This window comes from Lontra canadensis, unplaced genomic scaffold, assembly GCF_010015895.1.
Source record: "Lontra canadensis isolate GAN:19392208 unplaced genomic scaffold, GSC_riverotter_1.0 scaffold95, whole genome shotgun sequence".
In the NCBI taxonomy this organism is placed as follows: Eukaryota; Metazoa; Chordata; class Mammalia; order Carnivora; family Mustelidae; genus Lontra; species Lontra canadensis.
In genome coordinates this window covers 5975780-5991788 of record NW_022631089.1, presented here as the reverse complement: position 1 = coordinate 5991788, position 16009 = coordinate 5975780, and the positions used below count along the sequence as shown (strand labels likewise).

Sequence of the window (16009 nt, the reverse complement as noted above, 5' to 3'; positions counted from 1 at the left end):
TTGAATAAAATTACTCTTGTTCAGTTATTTAAAAAAAAAAAAAAAGCAAAACCAAACAAAAACTGTCGACTCTGAGACAAATCATCAACTTACCAGTGCTAGCATCTAAAGTGCATTAAATGAAGCCTATTATAAGGTTAGAGGCAGTGACAAAGTTTGGAAGGTCTAAGGATGTCTCTCTACTGAATGTCAAGGACCCACCCAGGTTTATACGAAAACTCACGTGTTCTAAACCGAAGACTAAAGCCAGGTTCCCTTTGCATTCTACTTGAGACCTATTATTACCTAATAGATGGAATTTCAAGCCACTGCAAGGGTGTTCAGTGGGAGAAGGGGAAGACCTCAGATCCCTGTGGAGGATGATCAACGAGACATGAATACTGGTGCTGAATAATTCCCTATGGTGAGTTAATCCCAGGAGCAAAGAGAAGGGTCGGGACTGGTAAGGGGTCTGGCTTCAGGAACAAAACACCTTCGCTGCAGGTGCACACCTTAAAGCAACACTCAAACAGTTAACTGACCAGAATGAAACCCTTGTTATAATTATCTTTTAATGCAAAAGTATTTAACTTCTCATCCCTTTGTTTCCCCCAGATATTCAGTCTTTTTCCACTTAGAAAATGTTATTTAGTCTAGTTTATTACATGAAATCCACTTTCACCTGTTGCCAGATTTGTTCATTACATTAATAACCAAATACTGGTACCTAATAAGGTACCACTGTTCTCTTAAAACCTGTATTTTTTCCATCCTTCAAAGAACTCCTATAAATACTGCACAGTGAGATAAATGAAAAATCATCAACAAATCCCAGGAGAGTCTTTATTGAAAAATTATTTCATATATTATTAATTTTAGAATTCAGACATTAGAATACTAATTCCAAGTATCAGTAACTTTTTATTCGTGTTAGTACAGGTGATAGCAATCAACACAAAGACAATATATTCTAGCTCCACAGATACAAACTATAAGCAAAAGCAGGCTCTTATAAAAGAACACACTATACCAATTAGAACATAAATACATAAAGTTTACCAGCTCTCCAATTCAGTCTCAAATCGAGCAGGAATATTATGGTCTATAGAAACCACCTCACCTCTCTTTAATTAGGGTTTTCTCAAATTCAAAGAACGATGCCCAAGATCGTTCACAACACCTGGAATCTAATTCTTACAGAACAAAGAGTTCAAATCTAGAATATATTTGAATATATAACAACACAGAGCAGATTTCTACATCAGATAGTCTGCTTGAAATCTTCTCTGATTAGAGAAGGCAAGGAGGTAAAAAATATTTCATTGGTTAAAAACAAAACTCAGCTCAAGAAAATGCTGAAAAATAAATAAGAAATAATCAGAAAATATAAGCTTTTGCTATATTTAGTAAAAAGAAATATGAATGTTAATAATTTAAGTACCAGTACTTAAGGGTGTAGTCTTCTAAAGGCATATTTTTTTAAAAATGCGAAAATATTAAAAATTAATCAGAAATATACGACAGTTTTTTTCCTAAAACTGAAATCATCCTAACACCATCATTAATAATACCTATCATTACTGCACCCATCATGAGGTAGATATGTTTAGATGTTGAAGCTAAAGACGTGGCATGGGATAGAGCTAATTTCCACAATTAACAGTACAAATTCCATTAAACAAGGAAACACTGTCAGATACACATTTACAGACTTGGCAGACCTGCCCTATTACCTTTAACCTCAATATTACTTACATTAAACATCATTGATCCATTTCTGGGATCTGTTTCCTATCGGTTCACATTAATTTCTTTGCAGATTTAAGTTCCTCGACTATAAAAACTGTCTTTCCTACTTGATTCTTTGGTAATAAGTATTACTGCAGACCATGTCTGATTATCATGTATGATTTCAAAACTTATTCATGCTATACTTTGAAAAGGAAGGGATGGCCAGAAAGGGGAACAAAAAAGAGAGTAGAAAGAGAGGATTAATGTGCACATGAGGATTTAAGCATCAGGAGATGCTACTCAATTTTCAAGTTTCTCCTGTTGAGGGATGGTTGATTTGATACAAAACTAGAAGCCAATGCATTGTAATATTTTGTCCTCTATGTACGCAAAAGCTTATCAAAGCAGTACATCTCTTTAGTACAAATTTCATAACATACAACTCTATTTCACAGAAATTCTCTAAGAACTGGTGAAGAATACAATATAACTACCTATGTACATACCTGTGTATTCATCAAAGCCTTTAGACACTGTATAACTTTATGCTGATTCTTCTTTACAATTTTTTCTTGTCTGCATTGGCATAAAAAATATCAGTATTGGAATTATAATTGGACACATAAATGTAGCTTAACTGAAAATAAAAATGAACAATATACTTACATTTTGCCAGTAATCAGTCTTTCCAAAATGTCCAGTAGTAATCCAAGCCCCTCGTGTCCAAAGCTTTGCACCCAACTGATAAACAGAAATAAAAGGCAGTTACACATGGTCAGTATTCTAGTTTGGAATAGCACAATAACACTAGTCACAAATATTTTACCCATGTTGTGTTATAACACAGTCCAAGAATAACACCAGGTGCACAATCAATCATGATTCATCATCACGTGAAAGGAGGAGTAGTGATGGAATCAAACAGCTTGTGAGAGCTGACTGTGCCCATCACTTCCACTCTCTGTGTCCAGTGACATCATGTAGTAACTAAACTCTGCCATGTTAGGAGTCTTATACCACAGAAATCAGCAAATGCTGCCCATGAGAGCATCTCCCCTGACCCAGAGAGCAGAAATCAGGCAAGACTTAAAGAGAGAAGCTTCAGGAATGCCTGGGTGGCTCAGTCAGTGAAGCATCTGCCTTCAGTTCAGGTCATGATCCTGGGGTCCTGGGATCTAGGCGCACATGGGGCTCCTTGCCCAGTGGGGAATCTGCTTCTCCCTCTGCCTACCACTCACCCTGCTTATGCACTCTGACAAATAAAAATGAAATCCTAAAAAAACAATTTTAATTAAAAAAGAGAAAGAGGTAAGACTCAGATCTACATAAAGATTGCTGAAAAAATTTCAAGATATCAAAAGGGAGGTCTTAGGAAAATTTCTCAAACCACTGACATGCATTCTACAAATGTTAATTTCCCAAGTTTCAAAGTTCAATTGTTTTTTATTTTTTAAAGAAGTTCATGGTTATTTTTAAATGAATATATTCATCTTGACCAAGCCACCTCTTTTCATAAACCAACTGGTATAATCCACAATACTGTAATATAAGGAGGACATCACCACCAAAAGTCAGCAGCTCACCTTGATTATAGAAAAACTACCTTAATGGATATTAATATACTTTTCCAGTAGTGATTTAAAAATCCGTGAACAATAAAGAATATATTCTATCTTCAAAAAAGAGGGAGGAAGGAAAAGATAGATATATAACTGTTTATTTCTTTGTATATATGTTTCCATGTATGATTTTGTGTGTAACCCTTGAAAAATGGAACATTAAGGGCAAAATTTCATCCAATAATTAAAAGCAGTTCTTAAACATGAAGAACATGTTTAAGTCGCATACCCGTATGTATCATTTTCTTGACACGATAGAACATTCCCCATGACAACAATAAAAATGAAACACATTTTTAAATGAAAAAAATAAAAATATTATTTTAAAAAATTCATCTTCATTTATACACTTTTGAATACAGCTTACTTAACTATCAGTGTTCAGAATCTGATTCTCCCCACCACCTAACTAAATCAGGAATGTACTTAAGCAATAAACATACTGATTCCTATAGAGGAAAAGCCTAAAGATCACTATTACAGTGAAGGTGAGAAAAACAACTTAAGTAGAAGTCAGTGTTTTGAAACCAGGTGCTACTTCAAAAGTGATGAGTTTACTCTCCACTGTCAACAACACACAGGTTACCTGAAGGCATTTCAAATCTCACTTTCATGTTTCATGGAAATACCAACAGCATCTGCTTAACTGTTTACCTTGTTGACATCCTACTCTGTATTTTTTATTTCAAATGAAGCAGAAAAGCTTGAAATCAAACACATAAAGAGTAATTTGAGAGGGTCACCTGGGTGGCTCAGTTGGCTAAGTATCTAGCTTTTGATTTCAGCTCAGATCATGATCTCAGGGTCGTGAGATCAAGCCCTGTGTCAGGCTCTATGTGGAGCCTGTTTGAAATACTCTTTCCCTCTCCGTCTCCCCCTTCCTCTGCTCTCTCTAAATGGACAAATAAGATCTTAAAAAAAAAAAGGAAGTAACTTGATAGTGTTACTTGGGCTGACACTGAGACACAAGGACAGATTCTGTTCATCAGGCCCCCCTGTGTTACTAAACCCACAGCAGGACATCAGTATTTTATTGGAAGTGAATTCTTAACAATCTCTATATATCAAGTATATCCATGAAGATATTCTAAAGCTAATATGATTTAGGATTGTTCATACTACCATCTCCTTCAATCATTGTGGAAAATAGAGTCACTATTCCTAAAACTGCCTTATACCAAAAAAATTTTAAATTATGTTAAGATCACAAGACTTCGTTTCACTTAACATGCTTATGTTGGAGCCCATTATAAAATTTAGGAAGCCTATCAAACCAAATAAATCAAGTTAAGTCTTGTGGTCTGAGTAATTAATAGAACATATCCCTTTTTTATTTTTAAAATCACATTGAATATAACAATTATAACCAGAATAGTGGGACCCAAATAAGTTCTCAAATCAGTTATTTCTGGACCCACGAAATAACTCTTCCGCACTACAGACTGTGAGTCATTAAAATAAAACTTACAACCACTCATGCATATTACATATAAACTAATTCTCTATAAAATAAACTTAATAAATTGAATGTAAAGAGGACTTATACCAAATTACTTTGTACTACAATCTTTAACTCATGGCAGGAATCTCAATAAAATCAGAGAGAAGGGTAACAACCTAATGAAAGTCAGACTATACATTTCATAAAACACCAAAAACAAGCAATTGAAGACAGGGCACAAGGGAGGAAGCAAAGATGCTTGATAACAAAGAAACACTATATTTAAATGTAAAAAGCTGGTAAAAGTACTTATTGAAAAGTAATATTAAAACACAAATTAGATATGCATAATAAGGCTCCCTGATTTTTTAAAAACTTGCCAGGCCAGGATAAAGTTGTACGAACAAGTTGTCACTCACAAACTCAATTTCTCAAAACCTCAACCCCCTACCCTTACTATTTTCAGCAATATTACTTTTAAAATGAGGGACCAATATTACTTCTTATCTTTTCTGGAGAAGATGCTCAAGATAAAAAGTGATATTGAGTAGGTAGGTCTGCAGTACTGACAGAGGTTCATTGAAATCCATAGCTTCTTACAAAAGTAAAAAATTTCTCATCATCAATGTAAGAAGCCACCTGGAGAAAAAATTATCAACTGATCTATAAAAGATCAATCTTCAGAAAACAAAATCTGTTCTGTTTCTTCTGTGCCTGTCAGCACAGTACCATCAGGCATTATGTGGTTTAGCTACAAACTGCATTCATGGATGAATGAGCACTGAGCAAATGTTTCTTCTTCATGAATAGAAATGACATAGAGATTAGTATGTCATTTGTATTGGGAAAAAATTGCTTTAAAACAGCAAAAAGAAATGTGCTAAGTACTAATTTAACACAAAATCTACCTCTTAAAATTCTATAACAGGAAATATCAAACTCTTCTCTTTTAATTGCTTCAAAAAAAAAAATCTTCTAAGTATATTGCCATTTAGCACTTTCCTAGCAGGGGGCTCAACGAAGGAGCAAAGAAGAGGTGAAGAGGTAACAGAAGGGGAGAAAAAAAAGGAGAAGGAGAGCAGGTCTCTAGGATTAAATGTTCAAACCATCTTTAAATAAATGTTCAAAGCAGCTTAGCCTTTGAAATTCAGTTCTTCCTTCCTCAGCATGAAATCAAAGGTATGCAAAGTGGTTTTCTAGGTATTGTTGGCGTTATGAAGCAAATACAGTCACCTCATTGAGCAGGAGAGGCAATCATCAGGTCTCAGATTTACTCCCTGGCCAAAGGAACACTACCCCTGTAGGTTTCCCACAGGCTACCGTGAGTTACCCTCTCTCCTCCCAAATGCGCTCGGAGGAAGAGAAAGACAAAGGCATCAGAGATAGTCAGAGCTGGAATAAACCCACCACATCCTAAGGGCAACCTGACCAGTTACAGACACCAGGAGGGTAAAGGCCATTTCTAATTGGTCTTTAAATTCCCCAGCACCTGGAACAGACTAAGCACTCAGTAACAATTTTAAAATTGAATCTCCTTCCATTTCTCTATTTCAGGTAAAGAACACACAGAGAGAGGTTAAGGTCACTTAGAAATAGCATCCAGGTCTGCTAGTGCCCGGGCTCCCAGCCTTACTTTATAGATGTAAAAAAAAAAAAAAAAAAAAAAAAAAAAGGTACAAAGCGGTGACGCCTCCCCTGCGTTCTCATTGAGCCTGTCTCAACCTTCATGTCGAAAACATTAGTTCTGATTTCGGAACAGGTACTTATCCGTACTGAACCAAGGATGATGAATCTAGAGTCCTTGTCCTTATCATACTTTAGGACTTGATTGACTGCGGCTCAAAGGGTGATGTTCATTACCACTGAAACAAATGTTCGTTAACAAAGCCACTCAGCCTCTTGGAAGGGCTCATTGTGTGCCCAAGACTGCAGTAGGTATGGCAAATACAAAACTGAATAAAACATGTTCTCTGTCCTTGAAAGGATCACAGACTAGTGGTTGAAACAAATGTTGAGCTAAATGATGCTAAGGAAAACAGAAGAAGGATCTACCTCTCCCAGGAACAAATCCGCTGAGGTCTGACCTGAGTCTTGAAGTCAGAGAAAGAGCAGTTTCTGAGGCAGAGGGAGAATACATACAAACATATTAAATATGAAAGATGTGCCTGTGCTGACTACTAGAGGTCGCTGTATCTGATAAAACCCAAAAGGTAGGAAAGAACTTCTGGAAAAAACTCTATACAACGTCATGGGCAATGGGAAACCATTAGACCTATGTGGTAGGCAGAGTAATTGTACCCCTACCCCCAGAAAGATGCCCATGGCCTAACACCAGAAGCTGTGGTTATCTGATATAGCAAAAGAGGAAATAAAAAAGAAAACTGAGGTGACTAATCAGAATATTTTTAAAATAGAGAGATTATCCTAAATTATCCAGGTGAATCCAATCTAATTACCTAGTTCAATGAAGTTGAAAGCATTTCCCAGAGGGATCAAAGATAAAATGGCAGAAAGAAGAGAGATGTAAAAGCATGAAAAGGACTCTGTCTTTATAGGTTTAGAGACTGAGGAAGGGGAATAGGAGCCAAGAAATTGGAGGAGGGGCGCTTTAGAGCTGAGACAACCCTCACATGACAGCCAGGGATGTCAGTCTCACAACCACAAGAAATTGAATTTTGCCAATAACCCAAACAATCAAGCAAACATCAAGAACACAAGATCTCTCCCCATTTATTCAGAAATTCAATTCTCTTCATTTTGATTTTGTGGTTTACAGCATAAGTCCTCTACATGATTTGTTAGATATATACCAGTTTCGTTCTTTCTTTCGTTTTTTTTTTTTTTTTCTCCCCCGGGAGGGGAGTGGTGTTAGAGGAAAGCACTAGTAAATGGAGTTTTGCAAAAGTTCGTTGCTAGTAAAAGAAATATATTTACCACAGTGTTGTACAAGAAATCTCTGAAATTTTTGCATCTTGCAAAATACAATTGATTTTTATCTTAAATCTGCACTGTTGCTGAACTTACTGATTAGTTCTAGATTTTGGAGATTCTTTCAACTTTTCTATGTAAACAACCTTGCCATCTACAAATAGGGACAATTAATAACCCTTCCTTTTTTACTTATATGTAAAGTAAATAAATAGTAAATTACTTATATGTAAAGTAAATAAAGTAATACTTTTTGTTCGTTTCATTTGCGCTTCATTGCTTTGGCTAGAAATTCCAGCCCTGTGTTGAACAAGAGTGGCAAGAGCAAACCATCCTTGCCTTGCTCCCAGCCTGAGGAGGAAAATTTTGAACCTCTCACATTTAATGTTAGCTTTAAAATTTTTGTGATTCATGTTATCAAGTGGAGAAAGTATTCCTCTGTATTAGTTTCCTAGAGTAGGTATAACAAAGTACCACAAAATAGAAAACTTGAAAGTTTATTCTCATAGTTCTGACTAGAAGCCAAAAGTCAATAGGGCCAGGCCTCCTCTCTGATTATGGGTAGAACTTTCCTTGCCTCTTCTTAGCTTCTGGGAATAATGGCTAATCCAGGATTTCCATACCTCTCACCGCATGACACTTTGTCTCTCTCCTTAAAAGGACACAAATTGGATTAAGAGCCTACTCTGTTCCTTTATAAACTCATCTTATTACAACTGTAATGGCCCGATTTTCAAATAAGGTCACATTCTAAGGCATCAGGACTTAAAAACGTTTTTTTCTGCAGGATACAACTCAATCTATCACATTTCTATTTTTCCCCAGTTTTTATCAGGAGTAAGTGTCCAGTTTTGTCAAAGCTTTGTCTGCATCTATTGATATATGATTTTTCTTCTTTAGCCTTGTTGATTAAATGCATCATGATGAAGATTTTTATGCCCACATTCATGATAGACATGAGTTTGTAAATCTGGGGTTTGGGGTTTTGTTTTATTACTGTCTTTATTTGGTTTTACTAACAGCCCCAGCTTCATAAAATATATTGAGTTGTTCCCTGCTCTTGTATTTTCCGGATGAGATTGTGTAGAATTGATATTAATCTTTCCTCAAATCTTTGGTAGAATTCTCCGCGGAAGTCATCTGTACTTGAAGATCTTTTAGGGAGTCTTAAAATCATTATTTAATTTCCTTAATAGAGAACAATTCAAATTTTCTTTTCCCCATGGGGTGTTGTAGTACTTTGCTTTTTGAAGAACTGGTCTTTCGAGTTTTCCAATTTGTGTTTAAAGTTTGTTGTCTGCCTTACTACTCTGGTGACACAGGGTCTGCAGTGATACTCGGTTTTATTGCTGACCTTAGTTATTTGTCTATTTTTTTCACCAATAAAGATTTAACAGTTTTATTAATCTTCTCAAAGAACTACATCCTTGTTTCATTGATTTCCTCTATTGTTACTCTGTTTGCAATTTAATTGATTTCAACTCTTTATTATTTCCTATTTATTTTGGATGTTTTTATTTTGGGTTAAAATTTATTGACTTGAGCCCTTTTTCTTTTTCTCTATCTAACGTAGTTATTCAATGCCACAGATTTCCTTCCCAGTACTACTTTAGACATGTGCCATGAAGTTCTGAAAGGTTGTATTTTCATTAACTTCAGTATATTTTTTTTATTTCCTTTGAGATTTTTTCTTTGATTCAAGGATTATATACAAATGTGTTCTCTATTTTTCAAATGTTTGGATATCTTCCTGCTATCTTTCTGTTATTGATTTCTAGTTTGACCCTTTTGGGGGAAGAACACATTTGGTAGGATTTTAATTTTTTTAAATTTGATGAGGTTTGCTTTGTAGCCCAAGATATGGTCTATGTTGGTATATGTTTTAAGAATGCGTACTCTGCTGTTAGATGGAATGGTCTGTAAATACGCATTATGTTCTTTTACTTGATAGTAATGTTAAGTTCTTATTGGTGATTTTCCAACTAGGTGTTCTACTGATTGTGACTCAAATTGTGAAGTCTCCAAATCTATTTGTGGATATATCTATTCCTTTCAATTCTAGTATTTTTGCTTCATATACTGTGCACATCTGAGGTTTAAAGTGTACACTTAAGATGGGTCTTTTGATGGACTGACTCAAAAATACACCTTTTTCTTTACTCTGAGGTCAACACTATAGGATATTAAAATAGCCAGGAGCATCTTTTAATGTTTGCATAATATGTTTTACTATCTTTTCACTTCCATCTGTCTATATCACTATATTTGAAGCGAATTTCTAATAGAAAGCATATAATCAGGTGATGTTTCTTCACCTACTCTGCCAATCTCCTTTAATAGGCATAACCATTTACACTTCATGTAATTATTGAAATGTTAAAGTTTCACTCTAGTATTTTTTTTGGATACTCTTCATTCTGTTTGTTCATTTTCTTTTCCGCCTTCTTGTGGTTTACTAAAACATGTTTTAGAATGCCATTTTTTAAATTTTTTTTATTCATCACTTTTTTTATTTATAGCTCATACAGCTTTTCTAGAGGTCAATCTGCGTACATCATAATATATCAAAGTTTACTGACATCATGCTATAAAAGTATTCTTCAGGAATACTTTTACTGGAATCATGATTTTACAAGCTTGAGTGAATTGTACAAACTTTCTCTCCTGTTACAAATCAAACAGTGTCCTTCAAAATTCACATGTTGAAACCCAAACCCACAATGTGACTGTATTTGGAGATAAGGCCTTTACAGAGATAATTAAGATTAAATGAGATTGTAAGGATAGGGCCCTAATTCAGTAGGACTACTGTCCTTGTAAGAGGAAGAGACACGAGGACTGCACACCCACAGAGCAAAGGCCATGTGGAGACACTACGAGACAGCAGCCATCTACAAGCCAAAGAGAGAGGCCAAATAAGAAACCAACCCTGCTGGCACTTTACCATGGCCTCAAGGCTTTCAGCCTCCAGAAATGTGAGAAAATAAGTTTCTGTTTAAGCCACCCAGTCTGTAGCATTTTTGTTATGGCAGCCCAAGCTAACACACCTCCCTTTATGCATCTTTACCCTCCCCATTTAGAGTATAGTTGTTTTACATATTTCTTCTACATAGAATTAGAACCATATCAGACAGATATAATTTTTGCTTCTACCAAACTTAACTTATAAAATTCAAGAAAAATATACTTATGCTTATTTTTACTGACACTGCACACTTTTTCTTCCCAATATTTCAAGAATGACCTCTTTTATTATTTCCTTCATTTAGAAAATGTTCTTTAGCCATTCTTTTAGGGTGAATTTTCTGGCCACAAATTCCCTTTGTTTTCCTTCATCTGAGTATGTCTAGATTTCCCCTTCATTCCTGAAGAATACTTTTACAGCACTTAGGATTCTGAGCTGACTGTTCCTTGTATTCTTTATTTAAAAACTGCTTTACCACATGCTTTCGGCCTCCATAGTTTCTTTTTTTTTTTTTTTTTTAAAGATTTTATTTATTTGACAGAGAGAGAGAGATCACAAGCAGGCAGAGAGAATGGGGTAAGCAGGCTCCCCAATGAGCAGAGAGCCCGATGCAGGGCTCGATCCCAGGACCTTGAGATCATGACCTGAGCCAAAGGCAGAGGCTTAACGCACTGAGCCACTCAGGCGCCCCTCAGCCTCCATGGTTTCTGATGAGAAATCCAGTATCATTCCATTGGTTCTCCCTGTAACTAAAGCAGCATCTCTTGCTACTTTCAAGATTTCTTTCTGTTTTCAGAAGTTTGACTAGGATGCGTCTTAATAGGATTTCTTTGGGTTCATCCTATTAATGATCCATTCAGTTTCCTGAATCTGTAGGTTTACATCTTTTGCCAAATATAGAAAATACTTAGCCATTATTTCCTCGTATACTTTTTTATCCTGCCTTTTCTCTCAAAACCTAGGATTTAGATAAGAAACTGTTAAATCTTTGATTATAGCACCACAAGTCACTGAGGCTCTGGTTTTTTAATTTTCTCTCTGTTCAGACTGGATAATTTCTATTATTCTATACTGCAGTTCACCAATTCTTTCCTCTCATCCCTACATTTTGTTGTTGTATTCTTCCAGTAAGTTTTTCATTTCAGTTACTGTATTTTTCAATTCTAAAACTAATATTTGAGCTTTAAAAAAGAATAAAGTTTCTTCTACATATTTGTTGAGACTATTCTTTTTCTCCCAGCATATTCATAATTGTTCATTAAAACACCTTTATTATGGCTCCTTTAAGCATCCTTATCAGAATATTCAAACAAATCAGGGTACCTGGGTGGCTCAGTCAATTAAGTATCCAACTCTTGATTTCAGTTCAGATCATGATTTCAGGGTTGGGAGATAAAGCCCTGCACTGGACCCCCCTGCTCAGCCGACAGTCTGCTTGCCCCTCTTCTTCTGCTCCTCCTCCTACTCACTATCTCTAAAGTAAATAAATACAATCTTTTAAAATAATATTCAAATATCTCTGTCAACTCCATATTGGCATCTAATAATAATGGCACCCATTATTAATGGATGGATATGGATATGGAGTTGGCATTCAGCTTGTGATCTTCCACCTTTTTAGTAAGCCAAGTGTTTATACTGAAACCTGGACACTTAGATTATTATGTTATGATACTCCATTTTTTACTTCAATCTCTTATTTTTTTAGCTTGCATCCTATGAGACTGCTCTAGTGGATGAAGGATAGGATGAAGGATATCACCTCAATGCTGCCAACTGAAAACAGAGGTCCGTTATCTCCAACTGGCCTTCACTGACATTTTAGGAAGAGTTTCTTTCTTCCTTTTCTTTTTTTTAAGACTTTATTTATTTATTAGAGAGAAAGAAAGCCCAAGCTGGGGGAGCAGCAGAGGGAGAGGGAGAGGGAGAAGCAGATGCCCCACTGAGCAAGGAGCCTAATACAGAGCTCGATCCCAGGACACTGGGATCATGACCTGAGTGGAAGGCAGAAAGAAAATTAACTGAGCCACCCAGATGCCTGGAAAAGATTTCTTGTTATTGCTGGACATGACTGGGAGTCAGCTCCCCACATGGCGTCCATGGTACCTCCCTGGCAGGGAGAAGTAAGACTGCTTCTTTATGCTCAAGTAACCTCCACTGGAACCAATGGGAGGTGAGGTTTGTTTCCAAATCTATTTTTGCCAGTGGTATTAATTACCCTAATTAGATAATTTAATTAAAATTACATAAACAGACAAATCACTGTAAAAATAGCTATTTCTATGAAAACTAAGCTTAAGGCTTTGAAAAAGTTTTTTCAGTGGCATTTTAAAAAGTGCCACAGAAGTAGATATGGACACAAGTGTGTAATACTAAGAGACAAGTGTGTAATACTAAGAGACATCAGCAGAATGACTTAAGAATTCTGTACTCTATACTTTGCAAGACTCTCTACATTTCTCTTCCACCTTTAAGTACCAATATGAAGAAAATAATGCATCATGGATGTGGTTTATATAATCAACCTATAATCAACCTGTGCCCACCCTAAGAAGTAGAATAGGTAAAGTCTGGCCTCCACATCTATTTCTACTAAGAAATAGAGTAGACACTACCTTGACCTCCACATCAAAAGTCTAGAAGGAAAAAAAAAATGGATTCTTAATCTTTTGAATTCAAAGGATGTTTAGGATACATGTGAATCATTTATCATTCCCTGCTTTAGCTCATTTTTCCAAAAACCAATAGCATTAAACAAAAGGACGTCCTCAGTAGACACATACACACTTCCACCCAAGAAGTTATAGTGCCTTTCTAAGTAGGTGTTATTGTACTTTTTTTTTTTTTTTTGCTTTTATGTATTATCTACTTTCCTATAATGAACTCTTTTCATAAGAAAAATAATTTTTAAAAAAGAGGAAAAAAATAATTTTTAATTACCCCAAAGAATAATCTTACATAAACGCTTAGGGAAACACAAAGTTAGTTTGTTAAAAATCAATATAAGAAACATCCTGAAACGGGAAAAAAATATCACCGGTCACATGAGACAAAGTAACAAATTTTATACCTTAACCTTAGAAGGGCAGCTTTAATACTATGTAATATCCAAATCCAATTTACATTCCTCTGTCAGAGTAATATATCACCAATGCTGAATATAATTATAGCTTATTTTACCTTTCATTTTCACCTACTCTAAGCAAGGTGACTAAATATTTAAAATGAACGGGGTGGGGAGAGGGGTACAAAGCAATTAACATGCCCTGTAGGGCAAAACAAACATATACCCACATCTCAACCAATGGCCCATCCACAAAGATTACACTAAATTATACAGCCAGACAGGGAATTTAGAAATTCAGCAACTAAATAACATTCTGATTTAAAAATCTACCAAATTTCAAAATACAACCATTCATAATGTATATTTCCTGGGAACTGACTTTTAAAGGAATTATGTATTTTAAACCAGTCACTTATTCTCACTACTGATATTAGATGAAACAGTAGAATAACAAACTAACAAGTTTATTCTCCTGGTTACTTTTTAACTAATATATTGGAAGGTATAAAATGTCTAAAGTGTTCAAAATAAAATGAAAAGAAAACCAGAAGAACTGCAGTGATGAAAAACAAATGACCAATATAAGAAACATGAGCTCTTGATCTTCAGATGAAAACAGTAAGAGAACTACGGAGGTAAAATAACATATCCTAGCATGTGCTCTGATCAAAACTTCAGTCTACTACTAAAAGAAACATTGTAGAAAAAGCAATCATTGGGAATGTATGAAATATGAGTAAGGAGGTTTCTTAGTATCAAATAAAAAAAATCATTACTTCAGGAAAGCATTAATGAATTATTCATTTTAAATTGACTAATTTGACCACAAATGTATGGGGAAGAAGAAATCATTACATTGCAGGTCTTCCATCATCTGTTTTTCACCCTAAGTACTTGCTGCCCAACACTTGTCCCATAAACTTCATTATTAAGTCTATCATCTGCTCCTGATTCTATCAAGTTCATTGCTACGTTCACTCAGCTGCAAATGAAACTATTTCATCTTTCAAGAGCCAATTCAAGTGTCCTTCTTCTTTGAACTCCCATTAATTTAAGTTTCTCCATTCGCTTACTGGGTTTTACCCACCTGGCCCAGATATCCCTCTGGTTAATGCACATTTGTCTTTCTTTTATAGGAAAATGTCTCAATTTCATCACAATAATCGTCAGGAGTTCTTCACCATCCATTTATTCCATCTCACTTAATCTGACTTCTGCCACCCAGACTCCACAAAATTGCTTTTCTCAAAGGTCACCAACCATCTTCCTCTTGCCAATTCTGACAGTAATATCTTGCACCAGGTCTCAGGACCATTCTGGGTGGTTTATCACTTTCCCTATTGAAACACTCTCCTTCTCTTACGCTCAGGAAATCAGTCTTTTTGGGTTCTACTCCTCCCAAATGACCACTCCTTCATCTGTTTTCCTGGTTCCTCTTGCCTTTCTAGACCATGGATAAATTGCTGGAGATCCCCAGGACTTCTTCTGGGCCTTCTATATCTACACACACACACACACACACACACACTCTCCTACCTGAATTCTCAACAATTCTCAGGGCTTTATGTGCAGTCTACATATAAACAATAGGCAAGTATTTGTACATTCTCCACTGAGCTCGAGGCCCCATTATCTAGCTGCTTGATATCTCAAACTATGAAACTGAAACACATCAAACTTTACATGGTAAAACAGGTATTTTGATTTTTTCCAAAATGCATGAAACTAGTAACAAAACCATCTTCCCCTATCCGAGTTAATGGCATTACTATCCACTTATGCTCAGGTCACACAATCTGTCATTCTTGATTCCTCCTTCTCATTCACACCACACATCCAATCTGTCAACATGCCCTACAGTTTCTACCTTCAATTTGTCTGCAAACCCCACCCAACTCCTTGCCCCACCACTACTATAATCCTCATCCAAGCCATGCTCATCACTCCTGTGATTATGCCATAGTCTCCTTTCTGATCTCCCTGTCCACTCTTTCCTCCCTTTAATCCATTCTCCCCATAGCAGTTCCTTTTAACAAGTACATTTAGAAATTGGTCATTTCCTGTGTAAAACTCATTAACATTTCACACATATTTAAACTAAAAATCTTCTCTCTCTCCCAAATCACCTTAAGACTTCTCATGACCTGGACATTGCCCAACTCTCTGATGGCTCCATGGCCTCTGGGACTCCACTTCCCTCTCTCCACCCTCCTGCCTAACTGCTTCCCCACCTCAGGGTCTCTGCTGCGCAGGGGGTGGTCCAGGCCCTGCACCAAAGC

The 16009-nt window shown here is 36.0% G+C and overlaps 1 protein-coding gene across 4 annotated transcripts in view; it reads right to left on the bottom strand.

The window, feature by feature from the left end:
- DIAPH3 (diaphanous related formin 3) overlaps positions 1-16009 on the bottom strand; it is a 501032-nt gene that overhangs the window by 349611 nt on the left and 135412 nt on the right. For 3 of the 4 annotated variants that reach the window (XM_032836998.1, XM_032836999.1, XM_032837000.1), the window contains 2 exons: positions 2377-2451; positions 2217-2286 (listed from right to left, as the gene is read on the bottom strand). In XM_032836998.1, the coding sequence (XP_032692889.1) occupies positions 2217-2286; positions 2377-2451 (145 nt within the window). Of the gene's footprint in view, positions 1-93; positions 184-2216; positions 2287-2376; positions 2452-16009 lie in introns of those variants that run through there. The other variant, XM_032837001.1, reaches the window with a different exon arrangement.